We start from the raw sequence: 17,828 nt of genomic DNA, 5'->3' as shown, positions 1-17,828 counted from the left end.
ATAAGGATATCCTCAGTTTTTCAGTTTTATCCTCTTTATCAAACATCCACTTGCAATTTATTTCTAACAATTGAATTTTTTTTTGAGGAGGTGGATATTTTTTATATTTTAATTATCTTTAAGGAGTTTATAATTATATATAGAATACTTAATTGTATTTTGTTGTTGTGTTGTTTTTAAATGTAGATGGACATCCAGTAATGGCATCTGGTAGCCCACTTGGTCATATCAGTCTCTGGGACCTGGAAGAGAGAAAACTAATCAATCAAATGAGAAATGCTCATTCCACAGCAATTGCTGGTCTGACATTTCTCCATGGAGAGCCACTTCTCCTTACTAATGGTGCTGATAATGCCCTGAGGGTAGGATTTCTTTTTTTTTTTTGGCATACTTATAATTGATCAACCCAGCCGATTCTTTTTTTACTATGTTGTCTTTAACTTAAGAGAAAAGGTTGCAATGAAATTATAATATTAGGAGCCATATGATAATACTTTTCTGCTCCAGAGAAACCTCAGGAATAAACATGGTAGTCCAGAAAATGCTGTTGTTGTTGACTATAGAGAGAGCTAAACAAATTGGATGATAGTCAAAAAGGATTAAAAAAGATCTGAATAGGCAGGAACATTGGATAATTCTAAGATTAAATTGGATGGTAATGAATGTGAAGTTTTACATTTGGGTTAAATTTTTTTGAGAAATAGAAGGCATGATTAGAAAGGAAGGAAAAAGATCTATGCATTTCAGTGTACTGTAAGCTTAGTATGTGTTCTCTGGGTGATATAGCAGCTAAGAAAGCCACAAAAAAATGTGGTCTTAGCTTACATTAAGAGAGGCATAGCTTCTGTGAGTAGGGAAATAGCATAAATAGCATGAAGAGCCCTAGAATTGGAGTTAGGGGACCTGAGTTTGAATCCTGGCTCTGCCATTTAGTACTTTCCTGATCTTTGGCAAGTTACTTAATCTTCCTTATGTCTGATATTGAGGATGACCCAGAAAATTTCTAAAGTCCCTTCGCTTTTTAAAAAAAATTTGATTCGATTTTTTAAAAAATTTATTAATTTTTAGTTTTCAACATTCACTTCTGTAAAATCTTCTCCAAATTTTCTCCCCATCTCCCACCTCCCCCTACTCCATGTAAATTGATATAGGCTCAACATATGAAACCTATTTTCTTCCCCTTTTTTTAAAAAATAATTTATTTATTTTTAGTTTTCACCATTCACTTCCATAAAATTTTGAATTTTAAATTTTCTCCCTTTCCCTCTCCTCCCCCCTCCCCAAGATGGTGTGTAATCTGATATAGGCTGTACTTATACATTTATATTAAGGATATTTTCACATTAGTCATGATGTATAGAAGAGTTAGAACTAATGGGAGGAACAACGAGAAAGAAGAAATAAAATAACAAAAGAAAAGGAGAACAAATAGTATGTTTCCATTTGCATTCAGACTCCATGGTTCTTTTTCTGGATTTGTATGGCATTTCCGTCATGAGTCTTTTGGAGTTGTCTTAGATCCTTGCATTGCTAAGAAGAGCCAAGTCTATCAAAGTCAGTCATCACATAATATGGCTGTTACTATGTACAGTGTTCTTCTGGTTCTGCTCACTTCACTCAGCATCAGTTCATGTAATAAGTCCTTCCAGGTTTTTCTGAAGTCTGCCTGCTCATCATTTCTTATAGCACAGTAGTATTCTGTTACATTCATATACCACAACTTGTTTAACCATTCCCCAATTGATGAACATTCCCCCCAATTTCCAATTCTTTGCCATCACACAGAGAGCTGCTATAAATATTTTTGTGCATGTGGGTCCTTTTTCCATTTTTATAATCTCTTTGGTATACAGACCTAGAGGTGGTATTGCTGGGTCGAAGGATATGCACAATTTTATATCCCTTTAGGCATAGTTCCAAATTGCTCTCCAGAATGGTTGAATCAGTTCACGACTCCACCAACATGCATTAGTGTTCCAGTTTTCCCACGTCTTCTCCAACGTTTATCATTTTCGTGTTTTGTCATGTTAGCCAGTCTGATAGGTGTGTTGTGGTACCTCAAGAGTTGTTTTGATTTGCATTTCTCTAATCAATAGTGATTTAAAGCATTTTTTCATGTGACTATGGATAGCTTTAATTTCTTCCTCTGAAAACTGCCTATTCATTTCCTTTGACCATTTATTGGGTAATGAGTTGTATTCTTATAAATTCAACTCAGTTCTCTATATATTTTAGAAATGAGACCTTTATCAGAGACACTGGCTGTAAAAATTGTTTATCAGCTTTCTGCTTACCTTCTTATCTTGATTGCATTGGCTTTGTGCAGAAACTTTTCAATTTAATGTAATCAAAGTCATCCATATTGCATTTCATAATGTTCTCTATCTCTTGTTTGGTCATAAATTCTTTCCTTCTTGGAGAAGTCTTTTGAGAGTCCCTTGGACAGCAAGGAGATCAAATCAGTCAATACTTAAAGGAATTAATTCACGCTATTCATGGGAAAGTCAGATACTGAAACCGAAGCTTAAATACTTTGGCCACAAAGCTGGAAAAAGAAAAGCTAGATTACTACTTTTCAGTCATATTTTAGAGGCAATTAGATTGGACATAGAGACCCTTTTCAACTTTAGAAATTCTGTGATGCCAATTTCTGGTAAGCATTTTGCAGTGTCAATTTGTGGTAATCAATCTTTCAGAAACTAATATTGTCAATGCTGTGCTTTTTAAAAATTATTATTACAGATTTGGATATTTGACAGTACTGCAGGTGAAGGTCGGCTTTTGAAATTCAGAATGGGTCATAGTGCTCCTATAACTAAAATTAGATACTATGGACAAAATGGACAGCAAATTCTTAGTGCAAGTAAGAGTATTTTATATTACATAACTTCAATTTTGCATTCATTTTAGTACTTTGATAAGTATTTAGTAAACATTTACCCTGTGTTGTACACTATGTTTAAGCCTTTTTTTGATTTTAAGACTTAAAGTTCTTTTTGGCCACCTTAATGGTAACTTTAATAATTTTTTATACCTCACCTGTTTCATTAGTCTATCAAGATTCAGTCATTAATTTCAACATCTAGTGATGTAGGCTTTGAACGTTAAATTCAGATTGCACTGAAAATTCTTAGTTTACCTTTGTGCATTAACATTCTCTCATGATGTAGTTGAATGCTTTTATGGTATATTTATAAGGCTACTTTTCCCTAAAATGTCACATATTTGGGGGTTGAGGATTTTTGTATCTGACTTGATCAGGTCTTTAATTCAAGTTGCTGTCATTTGTAACTTGACTTTTTTATGTTTTTTTAGGTCATGATGGTACTTTGCAGTCATTTTCCACAATTCATGAAAAATACAACAAGAATTTGGGACAGGGTAAGTTAATAACAAGGTGAAAGCTGGTCTTGAATCTAAAGTGTCATTTTATTATCTTTCTGAGGCGTCCTTTCCCATGGGACCTTGGAAAGTATAGTTTATCCCCTGTTTCATTCAGTCAGTAAACATTATTAAGCACTTAGTGTGTGCTAGTATTCATCTGAGGATGCAAAGAACCAAGGATATAAAAAGCATCAAAAGACAGTCCCTGCCCTCAGTGAGCTCACAATCTAATGGGGAGTCAACAAAAACAAATGTGTACAAATAAACTATATACAGGATAAATAGGAAATAATTAAAAGAGGAAGGCACATGATTAAGTGGCCTTACTCTGCCATTCCATTTCCACCAAAAGATTGCCCCCTCTGATGAAACCCTTACTTGATCATTTCATCCCTGCTAACTATTGTTGTATTTCTCTTCTGCCCTTTGTAGCTAAACTCATTGAAAGACCTGTTGTCTACAATAGGTACCTCCACTTTCTCTCTTCTCACTTTCTTCTTAACCTCTTACAGTCTGGCTTCTGACCTTATTATTCCACTTAAACTATTCTCTCCAAAGTTACTATTTGATCTCTTAGTTGCCAAATCCAATGACCTTTTGTTAATCCTCATTATCCTTGACCTTTCTGTAACCTTTGGCACTGTCACTCTCTTTTCTTTGGTACTCTATTCTCTTTAGGTTTTCAAGACACTTCACTCTCCTGATTTTTCTCCTACTTATCTGACCTCTTCTCTGTCTCCTTTGCTGGATCCTCTAGATCATGTCCTCCAACCATAGATTTCCCTCAGGATTCTGTCCTGGATCTTCTTCTCTTCTCCCTCTGTAATAGTTCACTTAGTGTTCTCATCAGCTCTCATGAATTAAATTACCATCTTTATTTTGATGATTGTCAAATCCACTTTTCCTGCCCCAAGTCTCTCCAATCTCACATCTTTAATTGCCTTTCAGACATTTCAAACCGAATGGCCAGTAGACATTTTGAATGTACCGTGTCCAAAACAGAACTTAATATCATTCCCCCCAAATCCTTCCGCTTCCTACCTTCTCCATTGCTGTAGAGAGCAACACTATCCTCCCAGTCCTTCAGGCTCACAACCTAGGAGTTATCGTTGATTCCTCACTGTCTCTCAACTCCCTCCTTGACTTTTCTCCCCTCTGCCCCCACATCCAGTCTCTTGTCCAGGCGTGTTGATTTCTCCTTTTCAGCATCTCTTGTATACACCTCTTTTTCTGCTCTGACACAGCCACCTCTCTAGTGCAGGCTTTCATCACCTTGATTACACAATAGCCTGCTGTTGCTCTGCCTGCCTCAAGTCTCTCCCCACTCCAATCCATTCTCCCTTGAGCCACTAAAGTGATTTTCCTAAAATGCAGATCTGATCACGTTGATCCCTTACTCAGGAAACTACATTGGCTTCTTAGTGCCTTCAGGAGCAAATATAAATGCCTTATTTGTCATTCACATTCCTTCATAACCTAGCCTCTTCTACCTTTCTAGTCTTCTTATACCTTACTCCCTAATACATACCTTCGATCTAGTAATACTGGCTTCTTGGCTATTTCACAAACAAGGCACTCCATCTTTCAGCTCTAGGCATTTTCTCTGGTTGTCCCCTGTGCATCGAATGTTCTTCTGCCTCTGCTGTAATTACTCAACCCCCTAGCTTCCTTTAAGTCCCAGCTAAAACCCCACTTTCTATATGAAATCGTCCTAAAACCTCTGAGTTCCAGTGATTTCCCTCTTTTAATTATTTTCTACATAGCCTGTGTATAGCTTGTTTTATATGCATGTTGTCTTCCCCCATTAGATTGCAAGCTCCTGAGGGCAGGGACTATCTTTTGCCTCTTTCTCTTTTTTTTAAATTCCTAATGCTTAGCAAAGCACCTGGCACATAATAGACATTTAATAAAAGTTTACTGATTGAAGTAAAAGATGGCATTTTAGTTGGGACTTAGCTGGGCTTTCTTTTTAAGAAACCAGGAAGGTCAGGAGTTGGGGTAGAAGAAGGGAGAGCATTTCAGGTTTGGGATGGCCACAGAAAATGCTGGAGCCAAGAGATGGAGTATCTTAATTGTGGAACAACCAGGAAGACCCCTGTCAGTGGATTGAAGAGGACATGTTGGGGAGTAAAGTGTAAGAGGATTGGAAAGTTGGGAAGAAGTTAGGTTATAAAAGACTCTGAATGAGGAACATAGAATTTTTTTATATTTGATCCTAGTGGTGATAAGCAAACACTGAAATTTGAGGAGAGGAGTGACACGGTTGAACCTATACTCTAGTTTCACAGGCTTTGTCTCTTCTATTCCTTAATGAAATTGATTACTTCTGATACCAGAGGGGATTTGGTATAGTGGAAGGTGGTGGAAAGGGTTCCCTACTCCTAAGATTAGGGTTATAGAATCTCATTGTTGGATCTTGTAAATCATCTGGGCCAATCCTGTCATTTTACAAATTAGAAAACTTCAGAAAGATCAAATGACTTGATTAAGTTTGCACAGCTAATTAGCTCAGAGCCCAAAGTAGAACCCACAGGCTCATCTTAGTCCCATGCTCTTTCCATAATACCTCTGAGGAAAATGCTTTTTAAATCTTAAAGCATTGTGTAAAGGTGAGTCAGTATTTCTGTAGAAATACGTTAAAGTTGACATGAGTAGAAATGTCAGTGTTGGTAATTAGCAATGTTGCTTGTCCATAGTATTCTTGTTCCATATTGTCACATATAAAGTAAATTTTCTATATTATGTAAGATGTATTGTTAAAAACTAGTGAAAATAAATGCTTTTTATACAAATTTATTATTGAGATAGTCATTGATTTTTTTTATTGTTATTTTCCAGGAATGATAAATAAAAAGCAAGCCAAACGTAAAGGCCTTAAGAATTGTGAGTCCATGAGACTTCCACCTATAACAGTATTCGTAGCAGGTAACTTTAATGTACTGTTTGAAAAATTTCAGCTTCTTTCTTTATTTTCATTTATAGCCTACAGATTTGCTGATTCCCCACCTCATCTCCTCTTTCCACAAATGACATAATTAAAAAATACTTAGTAGTGATTTGCCCTTAATCCTAAGAACTAAGACACTTTTCAAATGAATACATGGTTTTGTTGAAGAAGCTTCAAAAACCTTAAATCCCCTCCTTTTTAGGTAGGCCATATGACTTACTTGAGATCACATAGTGGCAGAGTTGAGATCAGTAGGTAGTTAAGTTCCCTTGATTCTTTATCTATTGTTCTTTCCCAATATTGTGCTACCTTCTCATTTATGTATATTAGCCATATAGATCACAATTCCAGGATGAGGGCCTTGGAATTTAATGTTTCAACATAAAGGCCCTCTTTAATTCCTAAAGTTAACTATTCCATTTCTTTGATCTTGTAGACTTAAAATTTTTTTGACTTTATTTTTTAGAAAATTAGTATTTTTAGGGATTTAAAACATTTGCCTGACTAGGAAAAGGGCAAATTTGTATTTTTAAAATTGGTACTGATTTGTGCCATCACTATATTTCACTCACTAAAGGAATGATTTGTGCTTTCATTGTGCTGGTCTCTTTGGAATTTAATAAAATAAAACAAAAATATATATTAAATATATATTTACAACTATAAAATAATCATTTAATGTTGTTCTCTGTACTATATAGCAATAATATAATGCTTTTAGTTTGCAAAGCATTTGATGCACATCTCGTTTGAACCTCATAATAATAACTCTGAGGAAAATATTACAGGTATTATCTCCATTTTACAGATGAGGAAAATAAGGCTCAAAGACTTATGCTTACACAGCTAGTAAATGCCTGAGCTAGTGTTTCAACATAGGTTTTCTTGAGTTCAAGTGTAGCCCCCAGGGCACTGTGTCCATGCTACTTCTCCCAAATGACCATGGGCTACTTAGCCAGATGAGGATAGGTTGAAAACATATGTTGGATGTAATTAGATGAGGATTTTCTTGAGCTGTGGGGTAGCATAGAAGATGACATACAGGACTTTTGATGATATGCAGAAATTTTGGGAGGCATCCATATTAAGAATCAATGGTATTTTGAAGAATACTTAGATTGTCTTATTATCTAATTGGATACTAATTTGTATCATTATGTTACAATGCAAGATCATTAATAGTGTACTGTTAGGTGCTGGAACTGATACTTTGGTAGTGAAGAGATATATTGACAAATAACTAAATTCAAATGTAAATACGTAAAAAAAATGTTTTCCAGGGTCAAAATACAAGAGATCCTTTCCATTTAGGTGGTTCAGGAAAGGCTTCATGAATGAGATGGCATTGAAACTGGTCTTTGAGGATAAGAAGGATTTCAGCAGGATGGATAAAGAGTGCATTGGTTTCCACATCGAAAATAGGTCACATTAATGTCTGGACTGTGAAACTGTTTGCTAGTAAATCAAAACTTAAATTCACAGTTTACCACTATGTACTTAATATTTTTGAGTTATTGGATTTTTTCATCTTTTCTACTTATTAATACAGTAGAGTTTTTCTTGTTGCATTTTCCTATTTTGTAGCATACCTAAGAGCCGTATTAAAAAAAATTGCTATAATCTGAAGTAAAAGTCATTTATGTAAATAATTCCCAGAAATATAATAACGGAAGTTATAAAGTTCCTTGGAGTTATTACCAAAGCAACTGGATTCATCTTGCTTCTGACACTTAATAACCATGAGACTGGGCAAATCACTTAAGACTTAGTTTTTCTATCTATGAAATGAGTATGATAATACTTGTATTGCCTTACTTTACAGGGGTGTGAGGAAAATGCTTTGTAAACTTTAAAGTACTATAGAGATGAATTATTGCCAATCAAATATGATCTATTTTAGGAGCAGTATGGTATCTACATAATAAATGCAGTATTTTTATTGTTGGGTAAATTCATATTTTGAGATACTTGACAATCTAGAAAGGAGAATAGGAAGTGATTACAAGTTAATAGAGAAAAATTGATGTTTCAGAGTGAGTAATGATATTCTACCAGAAAGGCAAGAAAAAATACCCAAAGAGGTTGCAGCTTGATGTGAATAAACATTTACAGATTATTTGAATCCTAAAGTGCTTTTAAAACTTGGAATTATTAACAGGCACATAGAAGAATAATTTCATTGAGCACATAAATTTTTCTTTATGATAATATACTATACATGATAAAATGTTAGGCTAGTATTTGTAGTAGAAAATAATTTTCATACTTAAATGGAATATGAAGGAATTTAATTTGGATAAACTTAATATAATCAGAAAACCTATAAATAAATGAATGAATGGAAAAGCATTTATTAAGTCCTTGCTATATGCTAATCACTATATTAAGCTTTGGGGATACAAATAGAAAAGGTAAAACTGCCGCTTCTCTCAAGGAGTTTATACATACTCCTTAAAGTCTCTTCCAACAAAACATCTTTCATGAATATGTTAAAATCATCCCAGGGTCCTTGAAATATACTAAGCCCAGAGATGTTATTTGTCCCTCCAAGTATTAGTGATGCCCAAAGCAGACGTGTGCTTGACAGGTGTTTTCCACTGTCATGGTGAACACCCAGTGTTCAGTTTGTCCAAATGGAGGAAAAATCCCATGTTGAGTGGTGGGATGTCCAGGGTCTTTGCAGAAGATATTGTGCTGATTGCCTCAAGCCCTGGAACATTCCATGACCTATTAGATTCATAATCACCAAAATGACTGCTTTAACTATGTACAGAGGAAAGATCAAGTGGATAAAAGAATACTTAAGTTCTAGTCACTCAAAAATGAATGAAAAAGCATTTTTAAGCATTTCTGTGTTAAGCAGTAGAGGAGACAGAAAAAGTAAGACAGTTCCTGCACTCAAAGAGCTCACACTCTCACACTTGAGAGAGATAATACATATAAGTGAGTTCAGCTTCAGGGTGACTGGAAAGTAAGGGTGTTACGGCTGGGTGGAGGGCAGAGGTTCTTGGACTGCATCATTAGGTCAGATAGCAGTGCCAAGGGTTCTGGAAGATGTGGCAGCAGGACAGATGATAAGACATAGAGGTCTTTAGAGTGGCAGCGGCAGAGCTCGCGATCAGATCTGATGGTCCTCTGTCTAACCAAAAGGATTCGAGTTGGTCACTCCCAGCTTATCCAAGCAGTAACAGCATTCATATTGTTCAGTTATAGTCAGCGAAGCTTGGTGACAGATTGTATATGGAAGATGCCACAGAAAGAGGTAAGAACTAAGGATGATTCCAAGGTTGCCAACTTATGTGGTTGGAGGGATAGTAATATCTTAGATAGGAACAAACAAATTTCTCCTTCCATAAATTATTATTATTTTTTTTTTGTGAGGCAGTTGGGGTTAAGTGATTTGCTCAGAGTCACACAGCTAGTGAGTGTCACCTAGCTGCCCCTACTTCCATAATTTATTGAGTATGTACTTACCTATTTACTTTATGTTCTATCTCCCAATAGAATGTAGGCTACTTGAGGGCAAGGATTGTCCTGCATTCTTTGTATTTCTACACCCAGTACATTAAATACTTAAGTAAGGATTTAATGAATATTAGATGTGTGGAGACTTCAACTGTGTAGAGATAGTAATTGAACCCATAGCAGCTGATACAATCTGCAAGAGGCAACACACACACCCGACAGAGGGACCCACGTGCTTAGTGGGTAGGAAAATGCTTTTATTACTATATGCAAGACATTGTGCTAGGAATTGGGAATACAAATACAAAGAATGAAACTATCTCTACTTTCTAGACCTGATATGCAGGTTTTTTTTTTTTTAATCTTTATTTACCAGTGCTTAGCATAGTGTCTAGCACATAGTAGGTACTTAATAAATATTTGTTGATCCATATCACCCCACAAAAATATAGGCTTATCAGTACCTAGTTAGATTGAACATAGCAAGTAACAAATTAGTGGTTTTAGTTAGCTTCTGAAAAACTGATTTAAGAAATTATCATACCCGTTTTTTCACAAAGTACATATTTTTTCCCCACAGATATTTCAAGATTGATAATGGTTTGAATTATGTTTCAGAGAATGCTCGTGAGAGTGACTGGGATGGAATCATTGCTTGCCATCAAGGAAGATTTTCTTGTTCAACTTGGAATTACCAAAAATGTACCATGGGATCTTATTTTCTGAAACCAGAAAATTGGAAGAAAGATAAACAACATAACACAACTGCATCAGTACGTGATCTTTTTTGCAGGGAACTTTATCTTAGCTATTTTTATTTTTGTTGTTGTTATCCAGTAGAACTTTAAAGTATAAATATTGCATAATATCTGTTGCAGTAAAACAGCTCTCTTTTTAGTAAAGAGACCTCTAAAAGTCAATCAACAAGCATTTATTAAGTACCTGGTATGTGCCCAACAATGTGTTAGCTGCTGAGGATACAAAAACAAAAAAATTAAGCAATCCATACTCCTGGGGTTTTAATAACATGTACATATATAAGTATATATAGAATCAATATATGCAAAATAAATATAAAATAAACTGTCATTAAATACAATTAACATTACTTTATGTGACATAAAGCCCCTATTAATTAAATATTCATATCAATTGAAGTGTTTTTGTTACTTAATTTTCCAGTTACCCTAGGATAAACCAGAAGACCTTTTCTATGGAAGTTATTTTTAAAATTTAAATGTATATTTTAACATCTATGTCATATTTACATATTATGCTGTGTACCTAATTTCTGTGATTATAAGATCTCAGTGCTGAAGGGCATTATCAGCTTTCATTGGGGATAGGTGAGGGAAATTGAATTTCTGTTGACAGCTGGACAGAGGGCTACAATATTATAATAACTTTGTTGAAAGTTAGATAAGTGTATTTCAATATAAGGTTTCTTTTGTGGTCTTTTGTATTTTATTGATGTAAAAACATTCTGAGGAGTCCAAAGGCTTCTCTCAAGGTTGAGGAGTCCAGGACACACCAAAAGATTAAAAATCTCTGCCCTGTATCCCAAGGGTGTTATTCGGGGAAATAAGAGGGAGCAAAGCACATACCACTTTCAGTAATGGTGTAAAAGTTACATTTCATATAACATAGTACCTTGTAAGTTCTGATGGCCTTGATAAGGACAGGCAAATAAATTTGAAAATAGGAGACACTGGAGCAGCACTGAAGACTTTTGAACAAAGGAGTAACGTAGCCAGATGTATGCATAAAAAGAGTAGTGTAGATAGGTAGTAAAGAGAGGTAAAATGGTTAGAAGTTAGATAATCTTTTGAGAGTGTCAGAAGGAGAGAACAATAAATAGTATGAACAATGGGTATATGCCTCAAGGAAGATGGAGACTGAAAAAAGGCTATTAAATATGGCAGTTAGGAAGTAATTGGTGACCTTTTGAGAGAGTAGATTCAAGGCAGAAGCCAAATTGCAATGTATTGAAGGAGGGGAGTAGGAGGTGAAGAGATATTTTCATACGTACACACACAGTAGGCATAGCTTTTACAAGAAGTTAATTAAAAGATGGCACAGCTTTAGATGGGGTGAATGAGAGGTTAGGTGATTTTTTTTTTCCAGGTTCAAAAGGCTTGTGTCAGCAGGAATTCCAACCTGGGTTTTCTAATCCCCAAGTTCAATAACTATACTTGTTAAGGTCTCAATTCAGCTATAGCAGTAGTTAATTAACCATGCATTATTATATTTGTTTTTAGTTTTTTTCTTGTAATTTTCTCCAAAGGCTATAGATATAACTTCCTGTGGAAATTTTGCTATAATTGGTCTTACATCAGGAAAGGTTGATGTCTATAATATGCAATCTGGTATGCATCGAGGTTCATTTGGAATGGAAAAAGGTAACATTTTATTACTTTAAAAAATTTGCAATTATTTCAATTTGATGAAGTATTTTTTAAAACTGAAATAATGATAACTTGCTAAAGAATTGGTGTACTGTATGAATTAGTAAAAATGTTCGACTTCGTCTGAGATAGAAATACTGCTTAGAGAATGCGGATTTAAATTGTTGCAAAATTGTATCATACTTTCTAAAAGGATACTGTCAAGGCTTAGACTGAAAGTTAGCTTGACTTTGCTAAGTCATAGCACACTCCATGAGAATTTGAATAGCATTAGAGCTATTTAAAATGGGCTTGCCTTAGGAAGTTGTGAATCCCCTCCCCCCAGTCCCCTTCTCCTGAAGGTCTTAAAGCAAAGACTGTATTATCATCTTGTAAGGTACCTACGGGGGAGAATCTTGTAAGGTATGTATTAGATTGTGGCCTCTGAGATTTCTTCCAACTCTTTGAGAGTCTGTAATTTCTCAGTTTGGTCCTTACATGTGGCTTGATTTTTAAATGTCTTATAAATTTTAATGTCACAATATTCAAATGGAATGAATTGTAAAATTCAGATTTTGTGGAGTTCAGGTTTCAGAAAACTTACCATAACATCTTTTGATAATCCTTGGAATTATCTTTGTGGAATCAGTGTGAACTACTTTAGTAATGAGATTCATGTCAGCTTTATTTCTTACCTAAAAGTATTTTGTTGTGATAAAGAGCACATGGAATAATTATTTCTGTTAACTTCATCCTCTTAAAAAGTGAAGTTAATAATAGGTATTCATTAATAATTTATTGAATGAAATAATGAACTTTTATGTGAAAGCTATTTTTTTTTATCTATACTATGTGTGTATATATGTATGTGTATATTTATTTTTCTTTTGTTTTTACTTTAAAGCCCATGAAGGTGCTGTTAGAGGAGTGGCAGTAGATGGATTAAACCAGTTAACAGTTACAGCTGGTAGTGAAGGATTACTCAAATTTTGGAACTTTAAGAGTAAGATGTTAATTCACACTACAAACCTAAGTTCATCTCCAAGTATCATACTGCTGCATAGAGACAGGTGAGTCTTTTTTAACTTTCCAACTTAGACTACAAACTCTTTGAGTACAGTAATTGATTAGATTTAATTCATGAACCAGAATTATGTGTACAAAAGCAATTTGAGTACTTAAGATGTTACTTGTATCAAGCATTCCATTCACTATTTGCAGAAATTACTTGTGATATCTCTTGATTTATATGTGCAGCACACCCCTCAGTTTACTTTAGAAGAATGTGTGAGCTCATGAGTATTAATGTAGATCACATTCATCATTACTCCTTATTTCTCTCTAAAGAATCCCTGTGTATAGGATTCAATCCCTTCCCTATTCTCCCCTATTCAGTAAACTTCAGGGATTCTGTATTACTACTTTGTTTGATGTTCAACACCTTTTATAACCTAGCCTACCTTTCCAGCTTTATTGCACTTTGTTCCCTTCCACATTGAGCTTAAGTTCCATATACAAGTTATTTAATTGCCTGCCTGTGTGCTTATAACCTTGCTTTTTCCCATGCCAGAAATGCATTCTGTCCTTTTCTCTAGTTCTCAGAACTAAAGGTTAGCTCCGTTGTTACCTTCTACGTGAAATCATCTATCTAGTGCTTTCCCTTCCACATCACTTGTATTTATTTTTGCATATACCTTCATTGAGGATACACCTGACTCATGTATAGATACTCTCAAAAAATTTTTTATAGATGGGATAATAAAGTTGGTAGATCTTGAAGTTCTCTCAGTCACCTTTTTTCAGTATTAACAAGATCTGAGATTTTTTCCATGTCTTTGGTATCTTCCACTCCATTAGATCACTTTGTCTCTCGGTGCCTTAACAATTGCATTATCTGAATTCTGACAGTGAAGATTGTGAGCACCTGTATCTCCCAAATATCAAATGGTAAATTCTATAGTAGACTTGCCTGATGTTAGTGATAGATTAGACCCAATTAAATCAATCGTCTCAAGATCAGCATTAGATAAAAAGGAAGGCAGACCAACAAACAGATGAAAAATGGAACAGACTTTTTTTTATCATATAAGACAGTACTCTACTGCATTTAGAATCTAACACCTCAGTTCATAATGAGTTAAAAAAAATTGAACTTAAAGACAATTGGACTGTATCAGATACAGATAGAAGAAATCTGTGCCAGTTTTTAAAGCATTGAGGGATCAGTTTTTTAAAAGATCTGATACAAACAAGCATTAAGTGCCTATGTACTAAGACACTGTTAGGTGCTAGATATTTAAAAACAAAAACAAAAAAAAAAAACAAAGGATGAAAATCCCTTCTCTCAAAGAGCTTACATTCTAAAGAAAGTGATCAAGAGAGTATTGACTTGTATGCTGAATTTCTCATCTCTGAAATCTTTATAAAAATGATCTATCAAGGATATCTTTGAAAATATGGGGAAAGGAAGAGGCATGCTTTTGGGGAAGTGAGGATGATAGATATTGAGCTCATTTTATTTAGATCCATTCAGAGCACATCTTTCCCTTCCTTTTCCCGATTTTTCTTCTGCCTCTCTTATTTGACTTTTAAAATCCTTCTTGAGCTCTTCTAAGAAGGCTTTTTGGACTTCAGACCAGTTCATATTCCTTTCTGAGGTTCTAGATGTGGGTTTGTTGACAATGTTGTCCTCTTCAGAATTTCTGCCTTGATCTTCACTGTTCCCATAATAAGAATCTGTAGTATGTTTCTTTCTGCTCATGGGGTTTGCTTATTTCCTGGTCATTAAAAAAAAAACTCTCCTGCTGGGGCAGGGGGCACTGACCCAGGCTTCTTGTGCTAGGAGCTGGGGGCCTGGTCACTGGCTCTGTGTGCTGGAGCCTCAGGTGCTGGCAGCCCACCTGGTGTTGGGCTGGAATCAGCAACACTGGAACTCTAGGGGTAGGATTGGGTAGTCTGGCCCCTGCAGGTTGCCTGCTCACCCGGGCCTTTCCCTCCTTTCGCTTTCTTTTGCTCTTTTCAGACTGATGTTTTGCTGCTGTAGGATGTTTCTCTGCCTGGGGCTGGAGTGATATTTTCTGGGCTTTCAGAGGTTAATAAGGGAAGGTGAGGGCAACTTACTTCTTACTCCCCCATCTTGGCTCCCAGAAGTGGAAGTGTCCCTTCCTTTTCTTGAATATCATTTTTGACCACCAACTTTGTCCCTCAGCTATCACCAGATACACATTTTGTTATCAGTGGAGGAAGAAGAGTCACAATACTACTACGAGTCCTCAAGTGTTCTTGACTTTTGCAAACAATTTTCTACAACCAGCCGTATCTTCATAATTACATAATTGATTGAAAAATGTAGCAAATACAGCATCTCACTAATTTATTTTTTGTTGATTCTTAAAAAAAAAAACCTGTTGATTTTAGAGCAAAATGCAGTTTTAAAGACTCTCTCAATAACATGTTTGATCCAGAGAAAGTCATACAAGGTTCTTTGATAGATAAACTACCGAGACAGCATTGTTCATTAAGCACTTGCTGTGTGCCAGATGCTGGTTTCAGTTTGTTGACTGCATCAAATCCCAGAACACTCAGGACCCACCACAACTCCTTATCTCCTCTTAACAAGCTCTTTGACCTAAAAAAAAGTTAGGCCCAACTATCCCCATATGGAAGAGTAAATGGAGTGCTTATTGTCCAGGTGTTGTTGATATAGTCTGTCAATGTGATCTGTGTCTCTGCATCTCAGAAAGGTGTGGATATGATAGTTGTGCTCGAAATTGAATTGGAGGAAGAAATTAGGGTGGATTCCATTAGGGAAATTATGCAGCATATTCAACAGTCCCAAACATCTCAAGGACACAAAAACCCATCTTTTAGATATTTGTATTTGCCTATTGATGCTGCATCCTTAGGAACCACTAGAGTCTCTGAAGAATCCAAATTTTAAGTCACCCAGTGGGCAAAAGAGAGCTGTGGTGGTCATAAGAAGGCTGCTGCATATTATTGCAGATGACTTCATGCAAGAATTGGTGTCAGGAAAACGTATGATTACGAATTGGCCAGTTATATAACAAGAGCATATAACAGCTGGGGAATCCTGAGTATTACCTGTTATCCATGCAACATTAAAATACCTGGAATAAGGACTTTAAGATATTGGAGATATATCTTCCCTTTATCATATAGAATGAAAAGGCATTTTTGGCCTTAGCCACTAGTGAAGTTATAGAGAATCAGTTAAGGGAGAATCTACATTGATGAAGTCGAAGATCTTTGAAGTTCTGTACATATATGGGTAGATAGAGAGTAATTCATCAGGCTGTTCATATGTCATTTGCTACATTTTTCTACTTGATTTTTCCATTATTATGACCTTTTTTTGCATAGTTGTTGAGTTCATTGTTCTTATCTTTATGTAATGTTCCTGCAAAAATCTATAATTTGTTTATATTCTCTTTACTAGATTTATCTTAAATTTAGTATCACTGCTATAGATAATAGAACATTTTATTTGATTTTTACTGATGTAAAATTTAGTAATAGAAGATAGTCTTTATTGTGTGTGTCTTTGTGATTTGTGTGTCTTTGGTTTTTTAAAATTTCTTATAAATTATATACTTCTTTTGTCAGTGGCATCCTGGGAATTGCCTCAGATGACTTCAGTCTAAACGTTGTAGATATAGAAACCAGAAGGACGGTCAGAGAATTTTTGGGACATGAAGGCCAGATAAATGACATGGTAACATTGATGGAACAAAAGTCACTTTTAATGACCTTTCAATTTCCTTTTGAAAGTAGAATATCCTAAAAAGGATTCAAGTAAGGTTAAAATTATAGAAAGAATATAGAAATTTATGCTGACTATAGAACTAAGATCAGTTGTTTTCTAAGGGAGAAAATAGCCCAAATAATATTTTTTTTTGTTATTTTGGGTAAATTTAAAGGGAAAAAAAGCATGCTTTTGCTCTCTAAGGAATTGGAGCTATTCATTTAACATTGTGAAATCTAAGATTAATTTTTTTTGTCTAAAAATTTCTAAGGGAAATTAATATTTATTTGGGGAACAAAATGGATTTGATATATAATGCTTTTTTTCACCACTAAAATTCAGTGTACAAATACCATTGGTACCTTTGAGAGCTGCATTTGTTCTGGATATCTGTATAACAATACCAGTGTGTTGAGTATAGTCATTTATACTTTTTCAGAGGCCTTTCCCATACTTTAAGTCATATATCATAGACTTAGAGCAAGAAGAGACCACACAGTTTATTCAGTTCAACCTTCTTTACTCCCTCATGTTATAGATGAGGAACCTGTGGGCCAGTGAGAGGTTATATGACTAGGTAAGTGGTAGAGCCTGAAACCTAGTTTTGGTGTCCTGGATATGTATAGGAAGGTAGACAATGCTGGTGCTTGTAGCCAAGCCTAGAGGTATTGTGAATTATAAAAATTCATAATTTTTGTTCTTTTGCTATAGCTTTACCCACCTATGAGTTTTATTTTTCACAGATTTCTAATTGGTCCTCCCAAAACATTGCAGAATAAAATAATGCTTCCTGAGCAAGGAAGAAAATAGCTTTTTAACATAAGCTATAAATAAACAAAATTGGAAATAGTCTTAGTTCTTAGTTGTTTAGAAACTTTATTTCAGA

The 17,828-nt window shown here is 35.1% G+C and overlaps 1 protein-coding gene across 1 annotated transcript in view; it reads left to right on the top strand.

Moving 5' to 3' along the window:
* The window catches only part of WDR36 (WD repeat domain 36), a 54,090-nt gene that overhangs the window by 19,201 nt on the left and 17,061 nt on the right, over window positions 1-17,828 (top strand). The window contains exons 8-15 of the mRNA XM_027869249.1: window positions 187-362; window positions 2,743-2,863; window positions 3,316-3,381; window positions 6,223-6,309; window positions 10,415-10,569; window positions 12,081-12,195; window positions 13,085-13,250; window positions 16,804-16,912. Of these exons, the coding sequence (XP_027725050.1) occupies window positions 187-362; window positions 2,743-2,863; window positions 3,316-3,381; window positions 6,223-6,309; window positions 10,415-10,569; window positions 12,081-12,195; window positions 13,085-13,250; window positions 16,804-16,912 (995 nt within the window). The remainder of the gene's footprint in view (window positions 1-186; window positions 363-2,742; window positions 2,864-3,315; window positions 3,382-6,222; window positions 6,310-10,414; window positions 10,570-12,080; window positions 12,196-13,084; window positions 13,251-16,803; window positions 16,913-17,828) is intronic.

Source organism: Vombatus ursinus, unplaced genomic scaffold (assembly GCF_900497805.2).
Source record: "Vombatus ursinus unplaced genomic scaffold, bare-nosed wombat genome assembly UNPS02014792.1, whole genome shotgun sequence".
Classification (NCBI taxonomy): domain Eukaryota; kingdom Metazoa; phylum Chordata; class Mammalia; order Diprotodontia; family Vombatidae; genus Vombatus; species Vombatus ursinus.
This window is presented reverse-complemented; position numbering and strand designations above follow the sequence as displayed.